The sequence below is a fragment of the Hemiscyllium ocellatum genome, chromosome 12 (genome assembly GCF_020745735.1).
Source record: "Hemiscyllium ocellatum isolate sHemOce1 chromosome 12, sHemOce1.pat.X.cur, whole genome shotgun sequence".
NCBI classification, from domain to species: domain Eukaryota; kingdom Metazoa; phylum Chordata; class Chondrichthyes; order Orectolobiformes; family Hemiscylliidae; genus Hemiscyllium; species Hemiscyllium ocellatum.
In genome coordinates this window covers 70,977,256-71,000,783 of record NC_083412.1, presented here as the reverse complement: position 1 = coordinate 71,000,783, position 23,528 = coordinate 70,977,256, and the positions used below count along the sequence as shown (strand labels likewise).

Genomic DNA, 23,528 nt, shown 5'->3' with positions numbered 1-23,528 from the left:
TCGTGAAGGCTCTGGACAGAATACGATGAGGAGAAACAGTTCTTATGGTAATGGATCGAAAACCAGATGGCATAGATTCCGAGTGTTTTGCAAAAGAAGCAAATGCGAGGTGAGAAAAAAAACTTTATCACACAGCAAGTGGTCCAAGTTCAGAATGCACTGCCTGGAAGAGTGGTAGAGGCAGGCATTCAAGAGTAAATTGGATGATTACTCAAAAATAGATAATGTTAATGGGAAAAGTCAGGAGTTTGATACAAATTCAAAATGCTCAAAGAAATGCTGCAGACATGATGGGCTGAATGGCCTCCTTCTGTATCATACTAAATCTTTGATTCTTTGATTCAGTGACCCAAAATTGCTGTTGGAAAAGTTACTGAAAGCCATTATTAAGTTTTAAAAAATGCTTTCACATTAAAAAGGTCAGAATGAATCAAGACGATCAGCATAACTTTGTCAAAGCCTTATTGTGTCTATAACTAATTTCTGGACAGGGTCCTCTTTTGAAGATAGTTAGAGACCAATTGAGGTACTCAGCATTGAACATGGGTATGGCCACCTCCCACATCTGACTCCAAACACTCTACCAACACCATCCCCATAACAGCACAGTGATCCCCAGTCTGCCCTCACTTACTTCTGTCCTGGGTCTCTCAGTGATCTTAGGTCTCTCCATGGATGCAATACCAGCTGCAGCCACTACCACTCCCAGTGGCATTGCCTGCACCAGAGAACTGCTGGCCTCTGATTGAACAGGAGTTCTCAACAGGCAGGATTTATAACCCTGGAACTCCGAATTCTATGAAAGATCTATCGTTTGTCTCTTAAATATGGGACAGAGACTTAGCCCAGTTGGGACCCACCTCAGAAGAAACATAGGCTTTCCAATGGTTCTCCTACTAATAGGCTAAATCCACTTGGGTTCCATTAAATTTCACCCATAATGTCTGGAGCATGTGTCCCAACCATTTGTCACTGTAGCACAAGCGTGAATGTGGAATTATTATATATTCAATTTCTGAGTTCACATCAAAGATACAAATATTGTTAGAAGTACCTGTAATTTCTTTCTCCTCGATATTAGCAGATTCAGAATCTGGGATTAGACTCAAAACATTAGGAGAGTTAGTGATCAGCATCTCATTGTCTGAGATGAAATTGAATTGATTGTGGGTGTCAGAGGTTGTCACCTCATGATCTGCTGGTGATAAGAGGAAAACCATACAAATTTCTTAATCCCTGGATAAAAATGTTTCATGCTGTTTTGACGAATTACATCTATATTCCTGGACATTAACATAGCAGTGTTGTAGTATTCTTTTTAATAATAATTAAATGCTACCTACAATTACACTATGCAATAATATATTGCTTATAATATTAAATTATACTCTGTTTAAATAAATTAATGCAATATTATTCAAAATGATTTTTAGGTAAATGATTTGTCATCAAACATACTGTAGAGCAACACTCTTTCCACTATGTAAAATATAATGTTGATAGGATGACTATGCACTGTATACTCAAGGACAAACTTCATCAAACAAGAAACCTGTACAAAAAAAAAATCAACAGAGATGAACAAAATGTAAAAATTCTAGGACAGTGCTGTGGACCATTAGTTTAATATCTTTGTGCAACAAAAATAGATGGGCTCCATGCAAAACCATGCATTGACCATCAGGACTCACACACACACACACACTTAAATCCCATATTCATTTAACTAATAAAAAGTGGGGGGCACAGCATCTACACGAATAAAGAAGGGAAGCCAGTTCATTTTTTCTCACTTGGGGTATCCCATCTGAAACGAACAGTTTGGGGAACCTCACCAAGTTTTTGGTGCAACACTTCCATTGGATTTAAATGCAGCCATAGCCATGTAATAGACAATACTTTTGATATAATATTAAACTCCACAGAAGATAATATATTGATTAATAATTTAACAATATTCCAACATTTCAATATAAAACTGATGAAGCTGACTCTATGTTTGACATTATTTTCAGGACATAAAATATACGTATCATCCAATAAACACCACAGCCGAATAACAATGAAGTCAACCAAGTACGGTATCTGAACCAGACAGCATGGAAGGAAGCTAGAGGCCCATTATGTTTGCTGCAGTTCTTTAAGAGTTATCAGATTAGTCTCAACCCACTGTGTTTTGCTCCTTGTCCTGTATTTGCTTCTTCAAATATCTATCCAAGTCCTTTCTGCAAGATACTGTTGGAGCCACATGCGCTATCTATTCATGCAGTGCATTCCAGTCACAATGACTTATTGAGCAAGAACATTTCTCCTCATGACACCTTTGTTTCTTTTACAGATTCCCTCAAGAATGTCTTTTGCTTGCTGACCTTCATCTCATTCGCAACTTTCCTTGTCTAAATCTCTCAGAATTTGAGCACAGTTATTCAATGTCCCTTTAATCTTCTTTACTCTAAACAGAATCATCCAAGCTTCTCCAGTCTCTCAACAAAACAGAAGGCCTTCTCTTGACTTCCATGTTAGCAAATCCCCATCCTTTGCAATGGCTTGATATCCTGTTTGATGCACTGTGCCCATACTTCATTAAAAAAAAGCACACAGCCAAAAGATCAAAACATAAGTGAAACATACCAATTATATCAGATATAGAAGGGATTGAATTGATGCCGTGCAAGGGTATGAATTGACAACAAATAAGCCAAATACAGAGTTAATGGTAAAGCTGTGGTCTATCCAAAATTCACTTTACTCCATTCCTTAATTTACACAAAAGCTACAACTATTATTAGAAGTAGCTGAAAATTCAACTTTTCCTGCTTAATCAGATTCATTCTCTGCGATTGGACTGATGATATATGGAGAATCAATGACTGGCAGGCCATTGTCTGGGATTGAATTGAATACATTGCAAGTGTCAGAGGGTGGCACCTCCTGGTCTGCTGGGGATAAGAAGGAGCTCAAATACAAAATTCTTAATCTCTGGGTAGAAATACTGTGTTATTTTGGAGAGTATATTTATATTTCTGGATGGCAGTATAGCACTCTGTGCAATATTTTGTCTTTATAATTAAACGCATTCCAAAATAATTAATTACACCATATTCCCTTTGAAACTAAATTATATTGTGTAGATTAATTAAGTCAATGTCATGCTAAAGATCCCTTTAACAATGATGTAACTACAAGAACTCAATATAATAATATTGAAGTCACCATATAGAAGTTCAGTTTTGTCCAATATATTTCACAATATAGTGATGGTTGGTGGCCAGACACTTTAGAACAAAACAAGGTCTCTAAACTTTATTAACTAAGCATACTGAGGAAATAATCTAAAGGGATAACAAAAATGCTTAAATTTCATAAAATGTGCTGTGATTATTTTACATTTTGTATATTTTGTGCAAAGCAATGCTTTCCAGAAGGTTCAAAGGCAAATGATGCAGTAACTGATACCTCATGCACTAACAATGCTTCCAAAACACAGCCAATTATCATCCAATAAAAACCACAAAGTACAGCCTTGAAAGTCTATTACTGGTCAAGCACAGCCTCAAAACTCCATGAAACAAGGACCTTGTTCAAACAATCCAGTAAAGAGAAGCAAAATGCAGAAATACCAATGAATAAGCAATGTGTTGCTGACTTCATACACTTTGTGCAACATCACTGAATCAGCTGCATGCAAGATAGCCCCTCTCAAACACATTTCAATTTTAAAACTGTGGCATAGCAGCTACAGCATGTCAAAATCTCTTCTTGTACTAACACACACCTCAACATGCATCTCTTACTATTTACTCCATTTAGGAGTTCATGTCCCAGGCAGAAATAGTCTCAGAAATACCTATCATTTCATTCTCTACTGTTGCTGCAGGTTCAGATTTTATGACTGGTTTGAATAATTAGGGGCATCAGTGACCGGCAGTTTATATTTGGAGATTAAACTGAAGACAATAGGAGTGTCAGGAGTTGGGACTTGACGGTCTGAGGGAATAGGAAGGAAGGTGGATACAATAGTCATAACCTCTCAAAAATAATGCAAGATTTATTAATGCTGAATTTACTGGGCATTACATTGAAGCACAATTGGTCATATTCCTTCATTAGCACTTTAAATTAATTGGATTTGTACATTATTCATCTAATAATACATTTCATACATCACCATGTTCTGTGTAATGCATCCAAACTCCTTGGAAGAAGCAAAGAAAGTAATGGTAGACATTGGGCACAATCTTTCAACCTTCATTGGACAGAGCAGTAATATCTGAAGAATGGAAGCTTTCTAAAAACATTAGGGTGAAACTTGGAAACTAGACAGCACGCATGGACGGGTTGGACGGAAGGGTCTGTTTCCATGCTGTGCATTTCTATGACTCTATGACTCTAAGTTGGGGAAGTTCCTCAAGATTGTTATTAAATATAAAATAAACTTTTTATTTAACAGGACAAGGTAAATCAATAAAATCTAGCATTATTGTATCAGAGTTATTGTGACTGAATAGCTTACTTTGATTACTTGATGTGATGATAGAGATGATTGGTTAAGATAATGTGGTAGATATATTCTAAACTGTATCAAGACATACAACGAATTGCTACTGAAGACCCCTGTTGACTTTATTTTCCCATTACTCCTTAATGGGAAGTGGGTGTCATTGACAGGAGAGAACATGTTGGCCTTCCCTAATTGCCCCTGTTTATGATGGAGCAAGCCACTCAATAAGTGGACAGTTAAGAGACAATCACACTGGGTCTAGAGTCACATGTAGGACAGACCAGGTAAGGCTAGCAGATCTTGCCTAAAGAACATTACTGAACCATATGGTTTTACAAAAAATGATGATAGCCAACATGATCACTACTACTGAGATTAGTTTTATGTTCCAGATTTATTAATTGAAGTATTTTAAATTCCACCAGTTGCCATTTTGAGACTTGAGCCACCTTTAGAACACTAGCCTTGGTCTCTGGACATTCGTAAGGCATTCAATTAAGTGTCATGCAAAATGTCAGTTAGGATGGAAGCCATAGAATTAAGAATGAGGAAGTAACATTGATGCAATGTGTCATAAAGCAGAGAACGATGGCAGATCGACACTTCACAGACTGGGAGGTGATTTACAGTGGTATCACCTACGTCAGTTTTAGGTTTATTATTCTAATTTAATTGTTATAAATGAATGAGACTCAGGTAGATGGAGCCATACCATAAGGTCACAAACTTGACAAAGAAATAAAATTACTCATGACAATTGTACGCACAATATAAAAGAGACAGAATAGTGTCATGAGTTAAAATATTGTTTGTGAGGAGATGTATGAATGTATACATGCAGGGATAAAGAAATTTAGGCAGACAGTGTACTAGAAATAGCATAATTATTTAAAAAGTGTAGGTGAGCTGAAGACTGTGCTGCCATATATAAAAACACTATATAGGACAAACAGGAAGAAAGCTAACAATCCGCATTCATGAACATCAGCTAGCCACAAAACGACACGACCAGCTATCCCTAGTAGCCATACACTCAGACAACCAGGAACATGAATTTGACTGGGAAAACACGACCATCATAGGACAAGCCAGACAGAGAACAGCCAGGGAATTCCTAGAGGCATGGCATTCATCCACAAACTTCATTAACAGACACATAGACCTGGACCCCACATACAAACCACTACAGCTGAAACTGACACCCGGAAACGGCAAGAACAAACCACTATAAATACCGGAAGAAACAGCAAAGCAGCGCTTCACAGGAGGCTCCAATAGCACTGATGATGTTCCCTAGCCAGGGAACGAAACGTTTGCAGCAAAAACTTCCAGCTCGGCGAACAGAACCACAACAACGGACACCCGAGCTACAAATCTTCAACCAGACTTTAAATATATAAAAACCTTAAATCTGGAAGGATGGTTAATGAAATGCTTAAGAAAGCATTTGGATTATTTGCATTTAATCAAAAAAGAATAGAATATCAACACAAAGGGATCATGGGGCTTTATCAATCACAGAAAAGACCTCTTCTGAAGGACAATGGATAGTCTGGTGAAAGATTTTACCCAGAAGGTGGCAAATGTTTAGAATTCTCTACCTCGACAACAGTGGAATCTCAGTATATCAGTATACTTGCAGGTTAATAAAATTTTTAACTATCAATGGCACAAAGGGTTATGAGGTTAGTGCGGGTAAAGGTTATTGAAGTAAAAGTTTGATCGGCTATAATCATATTAAATGGTGGAGAAATCTGGATGAGCTGAATAGCATAATTCTGTTCCTTTATTTTATTTCTTTTGCTATTTGTCACTGGTCCAACCACTTGACCAATCTATTGATTTCCTTCTTCAACCTATGGCTATTCTCCTCACTATCAATTTTTGTGTTGTCTATGAACTTCTCGATCAAGCCCCTACATTAATGTCCAACCATTAACGTACACCACAAACCCCACAGGCCCGAGCATCAACCCCTGTGGAACTCTACTGGAAGCAGATTTCCAGTCACAGAACAATGACTGCCCACCTCAGCCAACATGTCCCTTTGCTTTGGATCCTATGGGTTCTTATTACTTGATCAATGTGCCATGAGGGACATTGACCTAATTTTCACAGGTTTAAACTGTTTAGTCTTGCTTGTAAGTCAAACCTACAGACTAAGGATGAACCTAGTCAATCTTTTCTGAACTATCTCCAATGCCAGTACAACCTGGGGGACCAAAACTACAAACAGTACTTCAGCTGCAAGAACACCCTGTAAAATTGTAAAAAGACTTCCTTATTTTTAAACTCCAATCTCCTGAGCAATGACAGCCAAAATTCAAATTGCTTTCTTAACTACTTGCTGCACCTGCAATGCTAACTTCTTGTGTTTCATGCACATGAACACCCAAATCACTCTGTGCTGCATTTTGTTCTTTGGAGTTTATCCAAGGACTATTAATGATTAATCCATCTTTCTTCAAGTGAAGACATATTCTGTCCCTCAGAATTCTTTTTAATGAATTCCCCACCCCTGAGGTTAGACTGACAAGCCTGTAATTTCAATATCTATCCCTTCCTCCCTTTTTAAAAAATAGGACAATGCTAACATTCCTCCAGTCCACTGGCACCTCACCTATGGTCAGACAGGATCTGAAAGTTACTGCTACGGCCCCTGATATCTCCCCACTTGCCTCCCTCAGCAAGATCTGGTACATGTCATCAGAGTCTGCAGGTCTATTCACTTTGAAAGCTGCTAAAATCCACTGGAAGCTCCTTCCCTCCGCCAAGTTAATTTCTTCTAAATTTTCACAGCCCTGTAACCCTGTGTTCTACCTTTTCTAATGTGAACATCTTGATGTCCTTTTTAAAGTCTGTGGGTCAAACTTAATGAAATTAGCTTGCTGATTAATAATTCAAAAGAGGCAGAAAAATGAAATAAAATCCAGGACAAATGCAGCAGTTTGGTCCAATCATATACTTCAGTAACAATGATCAATGTGTTTCATAGATATCTAAACCACTGATGTAACTGCAGAATTGTGGCATAAAATATATAGATTATGTCTTAACTCTCTGGTTCTGTTGCACAAACCTCAACATGGCATACTGTATACCGCATTCCTTTCTTAATACTAAAAACAATAATTGTCAGAAGTACCTGTAAATTCATCCTTCCCTATCTTAGCAGGTTCAGATCCTGGGACTGCATGGAGCACATAGGGAGAGTCAGTGACTGGTAACTCATTGGTTGAGACTGAACTGACCACATTGTGAGTGTCAGAGACTGGTACCTCATGGTCGGCTGAGGATAAGAAGGAAGCCAGATACAAAGTTCTTAATCAATTGTAAAAATAATCCCAGTGTTGTTTTGAGGAATATAATCAATTTTTCTGGTCATTCATGGAGTTCTGTTGAAGTATTCTGTTGTTCTAATAACCAGTAAATATACTCTAAAATAACCAAATAAATCACAATAATAAATTTAATTCAAATTTGAAACATTACTGAAAGTAAAATATTTATTTCAATGATAAAAGTTATTCATATAATAATATGGTAACAGAAGCTAGATGCATTAACATCACTTCCATAATGTAAAAGTTACTTATTATACAAAAAACTTAGCATCTAGTGATAATGGGTTTATGAAATAGGCATGGTGAGCAGCAATGACAGAAATGCTTCATTTCCTTGAAATGGACATTGTTTTGAACAAAGTCGATATGTGCCTGTTCAGAGTTTCACAAGACAGTGCTGGATAATACACACTCCATGCACTAACATCGCGTCCACAACAAAAGCTAATTGTCATCCAATAACTTCCACAACAGTACAGCCTTGATCATTTGACACATATATTCCAGCCAAGCAAAGACTCAAAAGCTCCACAAAGCAAGAATGTTGATCAAACAATCTAACAAAATGAAGCAGAGTGCCTAAATTTCAGACGATTGACAGTGTATTGCTGGTTTTGTGAACTTTTACAGTAATACTGATTGAGCTGCATGCAAGACAGTGCACTGACTATCACGTGTATTTATTTATAAAAGTGTGGCAAAGCACATACAGCATGTGTCAGAATCCTTTCTTGTATTAACACACACCTCAACATGCAATTATTTTTATTTACTCTATTCATGTTCCAAGCAGAAATAATCTTAGAAATACCTGTCACTTCTTTCTCCGCTATCTCTGTAGGTTTAGAGTCTATGACTGGTGTGAATACATAAGGAGTGTCAGTGACCAGCAGTTTATCTTCTGAGATTAAACTGAAGACACTAGGAGAATGAGTTGGCACATGATGGTCTGCAGAGTATAAGAGGGCAGTCAGCAACAAAATTCATAATTCCTCTAAAATTAGGTTTATTGATAAATATATTTGATTTACTGATCATTACATTGAAACACAATCAGTCTTATCCTTTTACTGCTATTTTAAATGGATTCTACTGTGCATCTAATAATACATTTCATACAACACCAAATTGAACATAGTTACTGAGAGAAGCAAAGAAAGTAACAGTCAAGGCAGTGGGAACAATCTTTCAATCTCATTGGCTAGAGCAGTAGTATCTGAAGTGTGGAAATGTTCGGATGTTATAATCAAAAAAAGGTTAGGGAGAAACTTGGAAACTATAGTCACTGTAATGATGGGTTGGCAAAGTTACTGTCAGCTATTACTATGTATAAAATAAACATCACGTTAGAAGGCCAACATGAATCAAGACGTTTCAGCAGGACTTTGTTATGGTCTTTTTGTGGCTGAATTTCATCTTTTTTTTGAGATGCTGGTGTTGCTGGTGGAGCCAGCTTTTGCTGTCCACCTCTAATTACAGTCACTTCGATCCAAGTGCCTTGTTGGTCTACTTACAGGAAAAGTCATATTTTCACCACAATGCTGTGACTTGGAGTCACATGTAGACCTGACCATGGAAGGACAGCAGATTTCCATTCGCTAAAGCATATCAGTAACTTGATGGATTTTTACAATAACCAGCTAGCAGGATCACCATTACTGAGACAAGCTTTATATCCTTGATTTATTGTTGGAACCCCTTAAATATCACCTGTTGCCATGTTGGGATTGCAACCCGTGTCTTCAGAGCAGCAGCTTGAGTCTCAGAACACCATGCACTAAATTGCATCCACAACAAAAGCTAATTGTCATCCAATAATCTCCACAACAGTACAACCTTGATCATTTGACAAATGTATTCCAGCCAAGCAAAGACTCCAAAGCTCCACAAAGCAAGATTGTTGATCAAACAAGCTAACAGAAAGAAGCAGAGTGCCTAAATTTCAGACGATTGACAGTGTATTGCTGGTTTTGTGAACTTTTACAGTAATACTGATTGAGCTGCATGCAAGACAGTGCACTGACTATCACGTGTATTTATTTATAAAATGTGGCAAAGCACATACAGCATGTGTCAGAATCCTTTCTTGTATTAACACACACCTCAACATGCAATTATTTTTATTTACTCTATTCATGTTCCAAGCAGAAATAATCTTAGAAATACCTGTCACTTCTTTCTCCGCTATCTCTGTAGGTTTAGAGTCTATGACTGGTGTGAATACATAAGGAGTGTCAGTGACCAGCAGTTTATATCCTGAGATTAAACTGAAGACACTAGGAGAATGAGTTGGCACATGATGGTCTGCAGAGTATAAGAGGGTAGTCAGCAACAAAATTCATAATTCCTCTAAAATTAGGTTTATTGATAAATATATTTGATTTACTGATCATTACATTGAAACACAATCAATTTTATCCTTATACTGTTATTTTAAATGGATTCTATGTGCATCTAAAAATACATTTCATACAATATCAAATTGTACATAGTCACTGAGAGAAGCAAAGAAAGTAACAGTCAAGGCAGTGGGAACAATCTTTCAATCTCATTGGCTAGAGCAGTGGTATATGAAGGGTGGAAACAATTTTATGTTAAGGTTAGGGAGAACCTTGGAACTATAGTCACTGTAATAATGGGTTGGCAAAGTTACTGTCAGCCATTACTATGTATAAAATAAACATCACGTAAGAAGGCCAGGGTGAATCAGAAGTTTCAGCAGGACTTTGTTATGGTCTTTTTGTGGCTGAATTTCATCTTTGTTTTTGAGATGCTGGTGTTGCTGATGGAGCCAGCTTTTGCTGTCCACCTCTAATTACAGTCACTTCAATCCAAGTGCCTTGTTGGTCTACTTACAGGAAAAGTCATATTTCCACCACAATGCTGTGACTTGGAGTCACATGTAGACCAGAGCATGGAAGGACAGCAGATTTCCATTCGCTAAAGCATATCAGTGAACTTGATGAATTTTTACAATAACCAGCTAGCAGGATCACCATTACTGAGACAAGCTTTATATTCTTGATTTATTATCGGAACTCCTTAAATACCACCTGTTGCCATGTTGGGATTGCAACCCGTGTCTTCAGAGCAGCAGCTCGAGTCTCAGAACTCTTACAGATCATTTAACAAAGTGGCAGATAAGACCCTGATCAGAAGGAAGCCAATGGAATCAAGAATGACGCATGATATGGATTCAAAATTATAGAAAACGGAAGTGTTGATGGACAGATATTCCACAGACTCAGCAGTGGTTTACAGTGGTATCGACCAGTTTTGGGTGCATGACTCTTTTCAATTGGTACGAATTAGCCAAACCCAGGAGAAGTGAACAACATTATGTTAGCGATGACATAAACCTAGCAATGAAATAAAGGAAGAGAGTCATAGACACAAGGTGACAGAAATAAACTGGTGATACAGGCTGATGCAATGATGACATGTGGAAGAATGAAATGATACACTTTATTGACAATTTATTTTTTCAAATGAAATAAAATTCATTTTTTAAATATATTGTGCAAAGCAAATCATAACTTTGAAAAGTGTAGGTGAGCTGAAGACTGTGCCTCCAGCACAGACATTTAAATCTGGAAGGACGATTGATGAAATAGTTAAAAAAGCATTTGAATTACTTGTATTTATCCAAAGCACAACAGAATATTTAATCAAAGATATCCTGCCAAAATTTCATAAATCACTGATTCAGTATTTTACAAAGGACTGCGATCATGTTGGGGCATGTCAATTGAAAAGAAATGTAAGAGTCTGAGAAAATGTAAAGAAGAAATACTATAGAGAAAAATGTTACCAGGAATGAAGCATTCTGTCATGAAGACAGACTGGAAACATTAGAATGATCTTGTTGGAGCAGAAAGTTAATGAAGTGATCAAACAGAAATTTCAAGATGATGATGATGTGTTTTAATACAGAAAAGGTTATTTCCTGTGTCATGTCATCAATGACTAATGGTCACCACAAATTCAAAATGATTCGCAACAGAGGTATAAAGAAATCGGGGAGACTGAGATTGTCGATAGCATGTAGAATGCTCTACCAGAAAAAACATGTGGAATCTGTTGTCAGAATGCATTTTAAACAAATTGATGCAAGGGACACTGCTCATAAGCCCCAGGGGTGTGGAAATTTTCATGTTATCTCTGTTTCATTAGTAAACTATCTCCTTTTGTTAACTGGTTCTCGTGTTAAAATTAAAAGTCTTTCCCTATGGAAAATATCTAAGTTCTTCAATATTTTGAGCACAACTATTTCATTTCCCTTCAACATACTTTGTTCTCAGGAAACTCTTTCCAGCTTTCAGCACAGCTACCATTCTTGTGAGAAAGTGAGGTCTGTAGATGCTGGAGATCAGAGTCTAGAGTGTGTTGCTGGAAAAGCACAGCAGGTCGGGCAGCATCCAAGGAGCAGGAGAATCAACGTTTTAGTTGAAAGCCCTTCATCAGGAATGAGGCTGGGTACCCCGGAGGTGGAGAGATAAATGGGAGGGGAGTGGGGCTGGGGAGAAGGCAGCTAAGAGTGCAATAGGTGGATGGAGGTGAGGGTAAAGGTGATAGGTCGGAGACGTGAGTGGAGCAGATAAGTGGGAAGGAAGATTGACAGATGGGACAGGTCGTGAGGACGGTGCTGAGTTGGAAAGTTGGAACTGGGGTAAGGTGGAGGGAGAAAAATGAGGAAACTACTGAAGTCTACATTGATGCCCTGGGGTTGAAGGGTCCCAAGGCGGAAGATAAGGCATTCTTCCTCAAGGTGTCGGGTGATTAGGGAGAAGCGGTGGAGAAGGCCCAGGACCTGCATGTCCTCGGCAGAGTGGGAGGGGACTTCAAATGTTCTTCACGGGGTGGTAGGGTTAATTGGTGCAGGTGTCCTGGAGATGTTCTCTAAAATGGTCTGTGAGATGGCGTCCTGTCTCCCTAAAGTAGAGGGGACCACATCAGGAGCAATGGATACAATAAATGACGTGACCCTAAAGCGCCTTTAAAACAGATCTTTAAAGACTGGATGCCTTCTCGCAGAGCGCTTTAGAGAACATCTTCAGCACACCTGCACCAATCAACCCCACAGCCCTCTGGCCTAACATTTCAACTCCCCCTCCCACTCTGCCAAGGACATGCAAGTCCTGGGCCTCCTCCATCGCCACTCCCTCACCACCAGACGCCTTGAGATAGAACGCCTCATCTTCCACCTCAGGACCCTTCAACCCCATGGCATCAATGTGGACTTCACCAGTTTCCTCATTTAATCTCTCCCCACCTTACCCCAGTTCCAACCTTCCAGCTCAGCACCGTCTTCATGACCTGTCCCAACTGTCCATCTTCCTTCCCACCTATCCACTCCACTATCCTCTCCAACCTATCACCATTGCCCCCACCTCCATCCACCTATTGCACTCTTAGTTACCTTCTCCCCAGCCACACCCCTCTCCCATTTATCTCTCCACCCCCGAGGCTCCCAGTCTCATTCCACATGAAGGGCTCCGGCCCGAAATGTCGATTCTCCTGCTTCTGGGATGCTGCCTGACCTACTGTGGTTTTCCAGCAACACACTCTTGATTACCATTCTTATGAATCTATTCTTCACTTATTCCAAGAACTAGCTTTCTGTTTCTATTGCACAAACATCAACATGCATGTCACATATCATTACTAAGACCAAAAACACAATTATTGTCATAAGTACCTGTAAATTCTTTCTTCCCTATTTTAGCAGGGTCAGATCCTGCCACTGGATGGAGCATATGGGGTAACTCAGTGACTGGCAGCTCATAGTCTGATTTTGAACTGAGCACATTGTGAGTGTTAGAGGTGGACATCTCATGGTCTGCTGGGAATAAGAAGGAAGCCAGATACAAAGTTCTTATCAATTGTGAAAATAATGTTAATTTTTTTTAGGAGTATAATTATATTTCTGGTCATCAATGTAGCACTGTTTTTGTAAAATTCCCTCAAAAAAAAAGACAAAGTACTCTTCAAAATTACCAAATAGGTAATATAATAGTATACTACACTCAATATGAAATTCTACTCTGTCATTAAATTAATTAATTCAATATAATTGCAAAAGATTCATATAATGAGATGGTAACAGAAAAGCAATGCAGTAACATTGCTTCCACAATGTTAAAATGAATTATTATTTCATAAACTTTATACTAATGATCAATTGAAAGAGAATTCTTCACAAGACTCTAAATACTATGAAATAAGTCTAATGAGTAAATAATCCAATAGTGATGCCAAAAATGATTAATTTTCAAATATATGTTTTGCTTATTTCACATGGTTTGAATAAAGACAACAAATGCTTACCAACGTCACACAAACCTGTGCATGATAACACATACTGCATGCACTAACGTTGTTTACAACACATCAAACTAATTATCATCCAATGAATTTTACCACAATTCGGCCTTGTTTTGACAGGCATGTCAAACTAAACAAAGCCTCTAAGATCTAAGCAGCAAGAAGTTTGATGAAAGAATCCAATGGATGAAGCACAAAACCTAAATTCCAGGAGATTGATAGTGAATTGCTCATTTTACAAATGTATTGCAATTGTGAAAAAGTGCAGCATAGCACTTACAGCTTATGCCAGAATCCTCTCTGACACTAATACACAACTCAACATGCATTTCTTTTTATTTACTCCATTCAGGAGTTCACGTTCCAGTCAGAAATCTTTAATCTAAGACCTTGATGTTCTGCTGATCAAATAATCCAATAAAGATAAACAATTTGCATTGAAACAAATGCAGCAGTTTGCTCCTCTCATTTGCTTTATGCAAGAATGATGAATGCATTTCATATGCAACTAAATCACTCACTTAACCAATCTATGGCGCAGAATGTGCCCTAACTATTTTGGAACACAACATAAACATGCCGATACTTTTTATTCATTCCTTTGTTCATTCAAAAAACAGAGTTATGGTCAGAAATACCTGCAAATTCATTCTTCCTTATCTTTGCATGGTCAGATCCTGGAACTGATTGGAACGCATAGGGAGAATCAGTGACCAGCAGCTCATTGTCTGAGACTGAACTAACCACATTGCGAATGTCAGAGGTTTGCACCTCATGGGCTGCTGGGGATAAGAAGGAATCCAAATGCAAAATGCTCAACTTTTGTGAAAATAATCTTCATCAGGTTTTGCAAAACATACTTGAATTTGTGAATATCACTCTTGTACTTACAATATTCTTTCAAAGTCACCATTTAATAATGCATTCCATTCAATATTAAATTATAGCTGAGTGTATAAATTAATTAGCTCCACATTTTTGAAAAAGATTCATGCAATATTGACCTGGCAAAATACACTCAATGCACCAATATTTCATTCTATTTGAAATTAACTTAAAACATCACAAATAAGAAATGATAGATTGGTAATCTATAGCAAAGCACAGTCTCTAAACTTTAGCAAATAAGTATGATGATGAAATAATCGAATGGTGATATCAAAAATGCTCATTTTCCATCAAATGTGCAGTGATTTTCATATTCTATATGCAGTCAGGAATAACAAACCATCTTCCAAACGATTCAAAGGAGAGCAGTATGACAACAACTAATCCATGCAGTAACATAATTTCTATCACAAAAAGCCAATCATCATTCAATACACATCACAAAAGTACAGCCTTGAAAGTCACCCTTTTGCCAAGCAAAGCCTCAAGGTTCCATAAAATAAGGACATTGACCAAGAATGTAATAGAGAAAAGTAAAAGATACACAATTCAAGAGATAGGCAGTGACTTCTTTATTTTATATATTGTGTACCCCAAACACTGAATGGGTTGCATGCGAGACAGTGTACTGACTATCAAACATATTTAGTTATCCAAGTGTATCATAGCATCTACAACATGTTTCAGAATCTTTTCTTGCATTAACACAAATCTCGACATGCATCTATTATAAGTTACTCCATTCAGGAATTCATATTCTGGGCAGAAATAGTCTCAGAAATACCTGTTACTTCTTTCTCTGCTATCTCTGTAGTTTCAGACTCCGGGATTGGTTTGAATACCTTCGGGGTGTCAGTGACCTTTAGGTAATATTTTGTGATTGAACTGAAGACACTAGGAGCATCACGAGTTGGCACATGATGGTCTGCAGGGGATAAGAGGGAAGGTGCATACAATACTTTTGATCTGTCATGAAGAAAACTTCAGACATCTATATTTGATTTTATTTACTGGACATCAGTGCATTTAAATTTCATTTGTCTCATTCTTCCATTATCACATTAAATCGATTCAATTTTAGTTATAGTTTGTATCTGATAGATTTTATACAATTCTAAACTCTACATAATGAATCCAAAATGAATCTGAGAAGTGCCGAAAGTATAAGTAGCAAATTCTTCTAATTTTCAGTGATGGAGGACTTGTGTTGGAAGGCAGATCAATTGCTAATCTTATATTCAAGAACATGCTCGTGAGAAATCTGCAAATTATACAGCTGTCAGCCTCATGACAATGCTGGGGTAGCTACCAAAATCCACTGTTAAGAATAAATAAACGTTCATGTTAAAAGGCTACAATTAATCAAGACGTGCCAGCATGACTTTGTGAAAAGCAAATTACATCTGAATAACGTAATTGGTTACTTAGATGCATGGACAGAGAAGACTGGCCAAGGTAATGCAGTAAATGCAATAGCCCCAAGGCATACAACAAAGTTAAGAAGTCCACCAAGATTGTTGTCATTATTCTAACATAAGAACATAAGACACAGGAGTAGAAATTAGGCCATGCAGCCCATACAGTCTGCTCCGCCATTCAATCGTGGCTTATAGGTTTCTCAACTCCATTCTCCCACTTTCTCCCCATAATCCTTGATCCCCTTGGCAATCAAGAACCTATCTATCTCAGTCATAAATCTAGTTAATGACCTAGCCTCCACAACCTTCTGTGGTCATGAATCTAGAGGTTCAACACTCTCTGGCTAAGGAAGTTTCTCCTTATCTCCGTTCTTCCCTTTACCCTGAGGCTGTGTCATTAGGTCCCAATCTCTCCTGCCAATAGAAACATTTTCCCAACAACCACTAGCAGAGTGGTTGTTGGGAAACTCTCCAACCTTCCAGCTCAGCACCGTCTTCATGACCTGTCCCAACTGTCCATCTTCCTTCCCACCTATCCACTCCACTATCCTCTCCGACCTATCACCATTACTCTCAACTCCATCCACCTATTGCACTCTTAGTTACCTTCTCCCCAGCTACACCTCCCTCCCATTTATCTCTCCACCCCCGAGGCTCCCAGTCTCATTCCACATGAAGGGCTCCAGCCCGAAATGTCGATTCTCCTGCTTCTGGGATGCTGCCTGACCTACTGTGGTTTTCCAGCAACACACTCTTGATTACCATTCTTATGAATCTATTCTTCACTTATTCCAAGATCTAGCTTTCTGTTTCTATTGCACAAACATCAACATGCATGTCACATACCATTACTAAGACCAAATACACAATTATTGTCATAAATACCTGTAAATTCTTTCTTCCCTATTTTAGCAGGGTCAGATCCTACCACTGGATGGAGCATATGGGGTAACTCAGTGACTGGCAGCTCATAGTCTGATTTTGAACTGAGCACATTGTGAGTGTTAGAGGTGGACATCTCATGGTCTGCTGGGAATAAGAAGGAATCCAAATACAAAGTTCTTATCAATTGTGAAAATAATGTTAATTTTTTTAGGAGTATAACTATATTTCCGGTCATCAATGTAGCACTGTTTTTGTAAAATTCCCTCAAAAAAAGACAAAGTACTCTTCAGAATCAACAAATAGATAATATAATAGTATACTACATTCAAAATGAAATTCTACTCTGTCATTAAATTAATTAATTCAATATAATTGCAAAAGATTCATATAAAGAGATGATAACAGAAAAGCAATGCAGTAACATTGCTTCCACAATGTTAAAATGAATTATTATTTCATAAACTTTATACTAATGATGAATTGAAAGTCAATTCTTCACAAGACTCTAAACATTATGAAATAAGTCTAATGAGTTAATAATCCAATAGTGATGCCAAAAATGATTAATTTCCAAAAAAATGTTTTGCTTATTTCACATGGTTTGAATAAAGACAACAAACGCTTACCAACGTCACACAAACATGTGCATGATAACACATACTGCATGCACTAGCGTTGTTCACAACACATCAAACTAATTATCATCCAATGAATTTTACCACAATTCGGCCTTGTTTTGACAGGCATGTCAAACTAAACAAAGCCTCTAAGATCTAAGCAGCAAGAAGTTTGATGAAAGAATCCAATGGATGAAGCACAAAACCTAAATTCCAGGAGATTGATAGTTAATTGCTCATTTTACAAATGTACTGCAATTGTGAAAAAGTGCAGCATAGCACTTATAGCTTATGCCAGAATCCTCTCTGACACTAATACACAATTCAACATGCATTTCTTTATATTGACTCCATTCAGGAGTTCACAGTCCAGTCAGAAATCTTTAATCTAAGACCTTGATGTTCTGCTGATCAAAAAATCCAATAAAGATAAACAATTTGCATTGAAACAAATGCAGCAGTTTGCTCCTCTCATATGTTTTATGCAAGAATGATGAATGCATTTCATATGCAACTAAATCACTCACTTAACCAATCTATGGCGCAGAATGTGCCCTAACTATTTTGGAACACAACATAAACATGCCGATACTTTTTATTCATTCCTTTGTTCATTCAAAAAACAGAGTTATGGTCAGAAATACCTGCAAATTCATTCTTCCTTATCTTTGCATGGTCAGATCCTGGAACTGATTGGAACGCATAGGGAGAATCAGTGACCAGCAGCTCATTGTCTGAGATTGAACTAACCACATTGCGAATGTCAGAGGTTTGCACCTCATGGGCTGCTGGGGATAAGAAGGAATCCAAATGCAAAATGCTCAACTTTTGTGAAAATAATATTCATCAGATTTTGCAAAACATACTTGTATTTGTGAACATCACTCTAGTACTTACAATATTCTCTCAAAGTCACCATTTAATAATGCATTCCATTCAATATTAAATTATAGCTGAGTGTGTAAATTAATTAACTCCACATTTTTGAAAAAGATTCATGCAATATTGACCTGGCAAAATACCCTCAATGAACCAATATTTCATTCTATTTGAAATTAATTTAAAACATCACAAATAAGAAATGATAGATTGGTAATCTATAGCAAAGCACAGTCTCTAAACTTTAGCAAATAAGTATGATGATGAAATAATCGAATGGTGATATCAAAAATGCTCATTTTCCATCAAATGTGCAGTGATTTTCATATTCTATATGCAGTGAGGAATAACAAACCATCTTCCAAATGATTCAAAGGAGAGCAGTATGACAACAACTAATCCATGCAGTAACATTGTTTCCATCACAAAAAGCCAATTATCATTCAATACACATCACAAAAGTACAGCCTTGAAAGTCACCCTTTTGCCAAGCAAAGCCTCAAGGTTCCATAAAATAAGGACATTGACCAAGGATGTAATAGAGAAAAGTAAAAGATACACATTCCAAGAGATAGGCAGTGACTTCTTTATTTTATATATTGTGTGCCCCAAACACTGAATGGTTGCATGCGAGACAGTGTACTGACTATCAAACATATTTAGTTATCCAAGTGTATCATAGCATCTACAACATGTTTCAAAATCTTTTCTTGAATTAACACAAATCTCGACATGCATCTATTATAAGTTACTCCATTCAGGAATTCATATTCTGGGCAGAAATAGTCTCAGAAATACCTGTTACTTCTTTCTCTGCTATCTCTGTAGTTTCAGACTCTGGGATTGGTTTGAATACCTTCGGGGTGTCAGTGACCTTTAGGTAATATTTTGAGATTAAACTGAAGACACTAGGAGCATCACGAGTTGGCACATGATGGTCTGCAGGGGATAAGAGGGAAGGAGCACACAATACTTTTGATCTGTCATGAAGAAAACTTAAGACATCTATTTTTGATTTTATTTACTGGACATCAGTGCATTTAAATTTCATTTGTCTCATTCTTCCATTATCACATTAAATCGATTCAATTTTAGTTATACAGTTTGTATCTGATAGATTTTATACATTTCTAAACTCTACATAATGAATCCAAAACCAATCCGAGAAGTGCCGAAAGTATAAGTAGCAAATTCTTCTAAGTTTCAGTGATGGAGGACTTGTGTTGGAAGGCAGATCAATTGCTAATCTTATATTCAAGAACATGCTCGTGAGAAATCTGCAAATTATACAGCTGTCAGCCTCATGACAATGCTGGGGTAGCTACCAAAATCCACTGTTAAGAATAAATAAACTTTCATGTTAAAAGGCTACAATTAATCAAGAAGTGCCAGCATGACTTTGTGAAAAGCAAATTACATCTGAATAAGGTAATTGGTTACTTAGATGCATGGACAGAGAAGACTGGCCAAGGTAGTGCAGTAAATGCAATAACCCCAAGGCATACAACAAAGTAAAGAAGTTCATCAAGATTGTTGTCATTATTCTAACATAAGACACAGGAGTAGAAATTAGGCCATGCAGCCCATACAGTCTGTTCCACCATTCAATCGTGGCTTATAGGTTTCTCAACTCCATTCTCCCACTTTCTCCCCATAATCCTTGATCCCCTTGGCAATCAAGAACCTATCTATCTCAGTCATAAATCTAGTTAATGACCTAGCCTCCACAACCTTCTGTGGTCATGAATCTAGAGGTTCAACACTCTCTGGCTAAGGAAGTTTCTCCTTATCTCCGTTCTTCCCTTTACCCTGAGGCTGTGTCATTAGGTCCCAATCTCTCCTGCCAAAAGAAACATTTTCCCAACAATCACTCTGTCCAGGCCATTCAGTGTTCTCTAAGTTACAATTAGATACCTCCTCACCCTTCTAAACTCTGGTATAGATCTAGAGTTCTCAAACTTCCTCATATGTTAAGCTTTTCATTCCTGGGACCATTCTTGTTAACCTCCTCTAACCATGCTCCAGGTCCAGTGAATCCTTCCCAAATATGGGACCCAAAACTGCACACAATACCCCAAATGTGTGTGACCAGAGTCTTTTAGAGTCTCAGAAGTACATCCACATTTTTATATTCACGTTTCCTCAAAATAAATATCATCATTGCATTTGCCTTCTTAACTACTGACTCAACCTGCAAGTTTACCTTGAGAATCCTAGACTAGACTTCCCCAAATCTCTTTGTACTTCAGACTTCAAAATTTTCTCCCCATTTAGAAAACACCCATGTCTATATTCATCATGTGATGTGTGTGTCACTGACAAGGCTATTACTTGTCAACTATCTCTATTGACTTTGAACCATGTGCTTTACTGGGCTATTTCAGAGTTTAAAGCTGTAGTTCAGCAATCACATGTTGAGCAAATTGAGAAAAAAAAACAGCAGATTTCTTTCTCTAAAGAACATTATTAAATCAGATGAGATTAATTCACAGGTCGGCATAACATCGAGGGCCTGTTCTGCGCTGTATTCTTCTATGTTCTATGTTCTAAACCTTTCCTATTCATATACCTGTCCAAATGTCTTTTTAAGTGTTGTAAATGTACTTGCCTCCACCACTTCCTCTGGCAGCTCTTTCCATACACTCACCACACTATGCGTGAAAACATTGCCCCTCAGGTCCCTTTTAAACACAGGTGACATGGTGGCTCAGTGGTTAGCATTGTTGCCTCACAGTGCCAGGGGCCTGGGTTTGATTCCTGCCTGAGATGATTGTCTGTGTGGAATTTGCACATTCTCCATGTTTCCGTGTGGGTTTATTCTGGGTACTCCAGTTTCCTCCCACAGTCCAAAGAGATGCAGGTTAGGTGAATTGGTTATGCTAAATTGCCCATAGTGTTAGGTGCTGGATGTAGGTTTGCTCGCTGAGCTGGAAGGTTCATTTCCAGAAGTTTTATCACCCTACTAAGTAACATCTTCAGTGGGCCTCCGGGCAAAGCAATGCTGATGATTCCTGCTTTCTATTTATAGGTTTGGGTTTCTTTGGGTTGGTGATGTCATTTCATGTGGTGATGTAATTTCCTGTGGAGATGTCATTTCAGGTTCTTCCTGCCCTGTCAGCTTAATTATTTCTTCAAGAGTTAGAATCAAAGGCCACTGCTAGAAAAGTTAACTAACCACAAATGCTTCAAGTTTATCCAACGGTTACAATAAATAACGTGTCCCTAAAGCGCCTTTAAAACACATCTTTAAAGACTGGATGCCTTCTCGCAGAGTGCTTTAGAGAACATCTCCGGGTCACCTGCACCAATCAACTCCACCGCCCTCTGGCCTAACATTTCAACTCCCCCTCCCACTCTGCCAAGAACATGCAAGTCCTGAGCCTCCTCCATCGCCACTCCCTCACCACCCGACACCTGGAGGAAGAACGCCTCATCTTCCACCTCAGGACCCTTGAACCCCATGGCATCAATGTGGACCACCAGTTTCCTCATTTCCCTTCCCCCCACCTTACCCCAGTTCCAACCTTCCAGCTCAGCACCGTCTTCATGACCTGTCCCACCTGTCCATCTTCCTTCCCACCTATCTACTCCACTATCCTCTCTGACCTATCACCATTACCCCGACCTCCATCCACCTATTGCACTCTTAGTTACCTTCTTCCCAGCCACACCCCCCTCCCATTTATCTCTCCACCCCCGAGGCTCCCAGTCTCATTCCACATGAAGGGCTCTGGCACGAAATGTCGATTCTCCTGCTTCTTGGAAGCTGCCTGACCTACTGTGGTTTTCCAGCAACACACTCTTGATTACCATTCTTATGAATCTATTCTTCACTTATTCCAAGATCTAGCTTTCTGTTTCTATTGTACAAACATCAACATGCATGTCACACACCATTACTAAGACCAAAAACACAATTATTGTCATGAGTACCTGTAAATTCTTTCTTCCCTATTTTAACAGGGTCAGATCCTGCCACTGGATGGAGCATATGGGGTAACTCAGTGACTGGCAGCTCATAGTCTGATTTTGAACTGAGCACATTGTGAGTGTTAGAGGTGGACATCTCATGGTCTGCTGGGAATAAGAAGGAAGCCAGATACAAAGTTCTTATCAATTGTGAAAATAATGTTAATTTTTTTTTTGAGGAGTATAACTATATTTCCGGTCATCAATGTAGCACTGTTTTTGTAAAATTCCCTCAAAAAAAGACAATGTACTCTTCAGAATCACCAAATAGGTAATATAATAGTATACTACACTCAATATGAAATGCTACTCTGTCATTAAATTAATTAATTCAATATAATTGCAAAAGATTCATATAATGAGATGGTAACAGAAAAGCAATGCAGTAACATTGCTTCCACAATGTTAAAATGAATTATTATTTCATAAACTTTATACTAATGATCAATTGAAAGTCAATTCTTCACAAGACTCTAAACATTATGAAATAAGTATAATAAGAAAATAACCCAATTGTGATGCCAAAAATGATTAATTAGCAAAAAAATGTTTTGCTTATTTCACATGGTTTGAATAAAGACAACAAACGCTTACCAACGTCACACAAACCTGTGCATGATAACGCATACTGCATGCACTAACGCTGTTTACAACACATCAAACTAATTATCATCCAATGAATTTTACCACAGTTCGGCCTTGT

The 23,528-nt window shown here is 38.0% G+C and overlaps 1 protein-coding gene across 25 annotated transcripts in view; it reads right to left on the bottom strand.

The window, feature by feature from the left end:
- LOC132821115 (target of Nesh-SH3-like) overlaps positions 1 to 23,528 on the bottom strand; it is a 348,093-nt gene that overhangs the window by 121,214 nt on the left and 203,351 nt on the right. For 9 of the 25 annotated variants that reach the window (XM_060833661.1, XM_060833668.1, XM_060833670.1 and 6 more), the window contains 5 exons: positions 22,790 to 22,933; positions 19,655 to 19,795; positions 18,622 to 18,765; positions 17,361 to 17,504; positions 15,842 to 15,982 (listed from right to left, as the gene is read on the bottom strand). The exons of 3 other annotated variants lie outside the window; for them this stretch is intronic. In XM_060833661.1, the coding sequence (XP_060689644.1) occupies positions 15,842 to 15,982; positions 17,361 to 17,504; positions 18,622 to 18,765; positions 19,655 to 19,795; positions 22,790 to 22,933 (714 nt within the window). Of the gene's footprint in view, positions 1 to 1,054; positions 1,199 to 7,646; positions 7,791 to 8,656; positions 8,795 to 10,011; positions 10,150 to 15,841; positions 15,983 to 17,360; positions 17,505 to 18,621; positions 18,766 to 19,654; positions 19,796 to 22,789; positions 22,934 to 23,528 lie in introns of all 25 variants that reach the window. 13 more of the 25 variants (XM_060833679.1, XM_060833681.1, XM_060833683.1 and 10 more) reach the window with 8 other exon arrangements.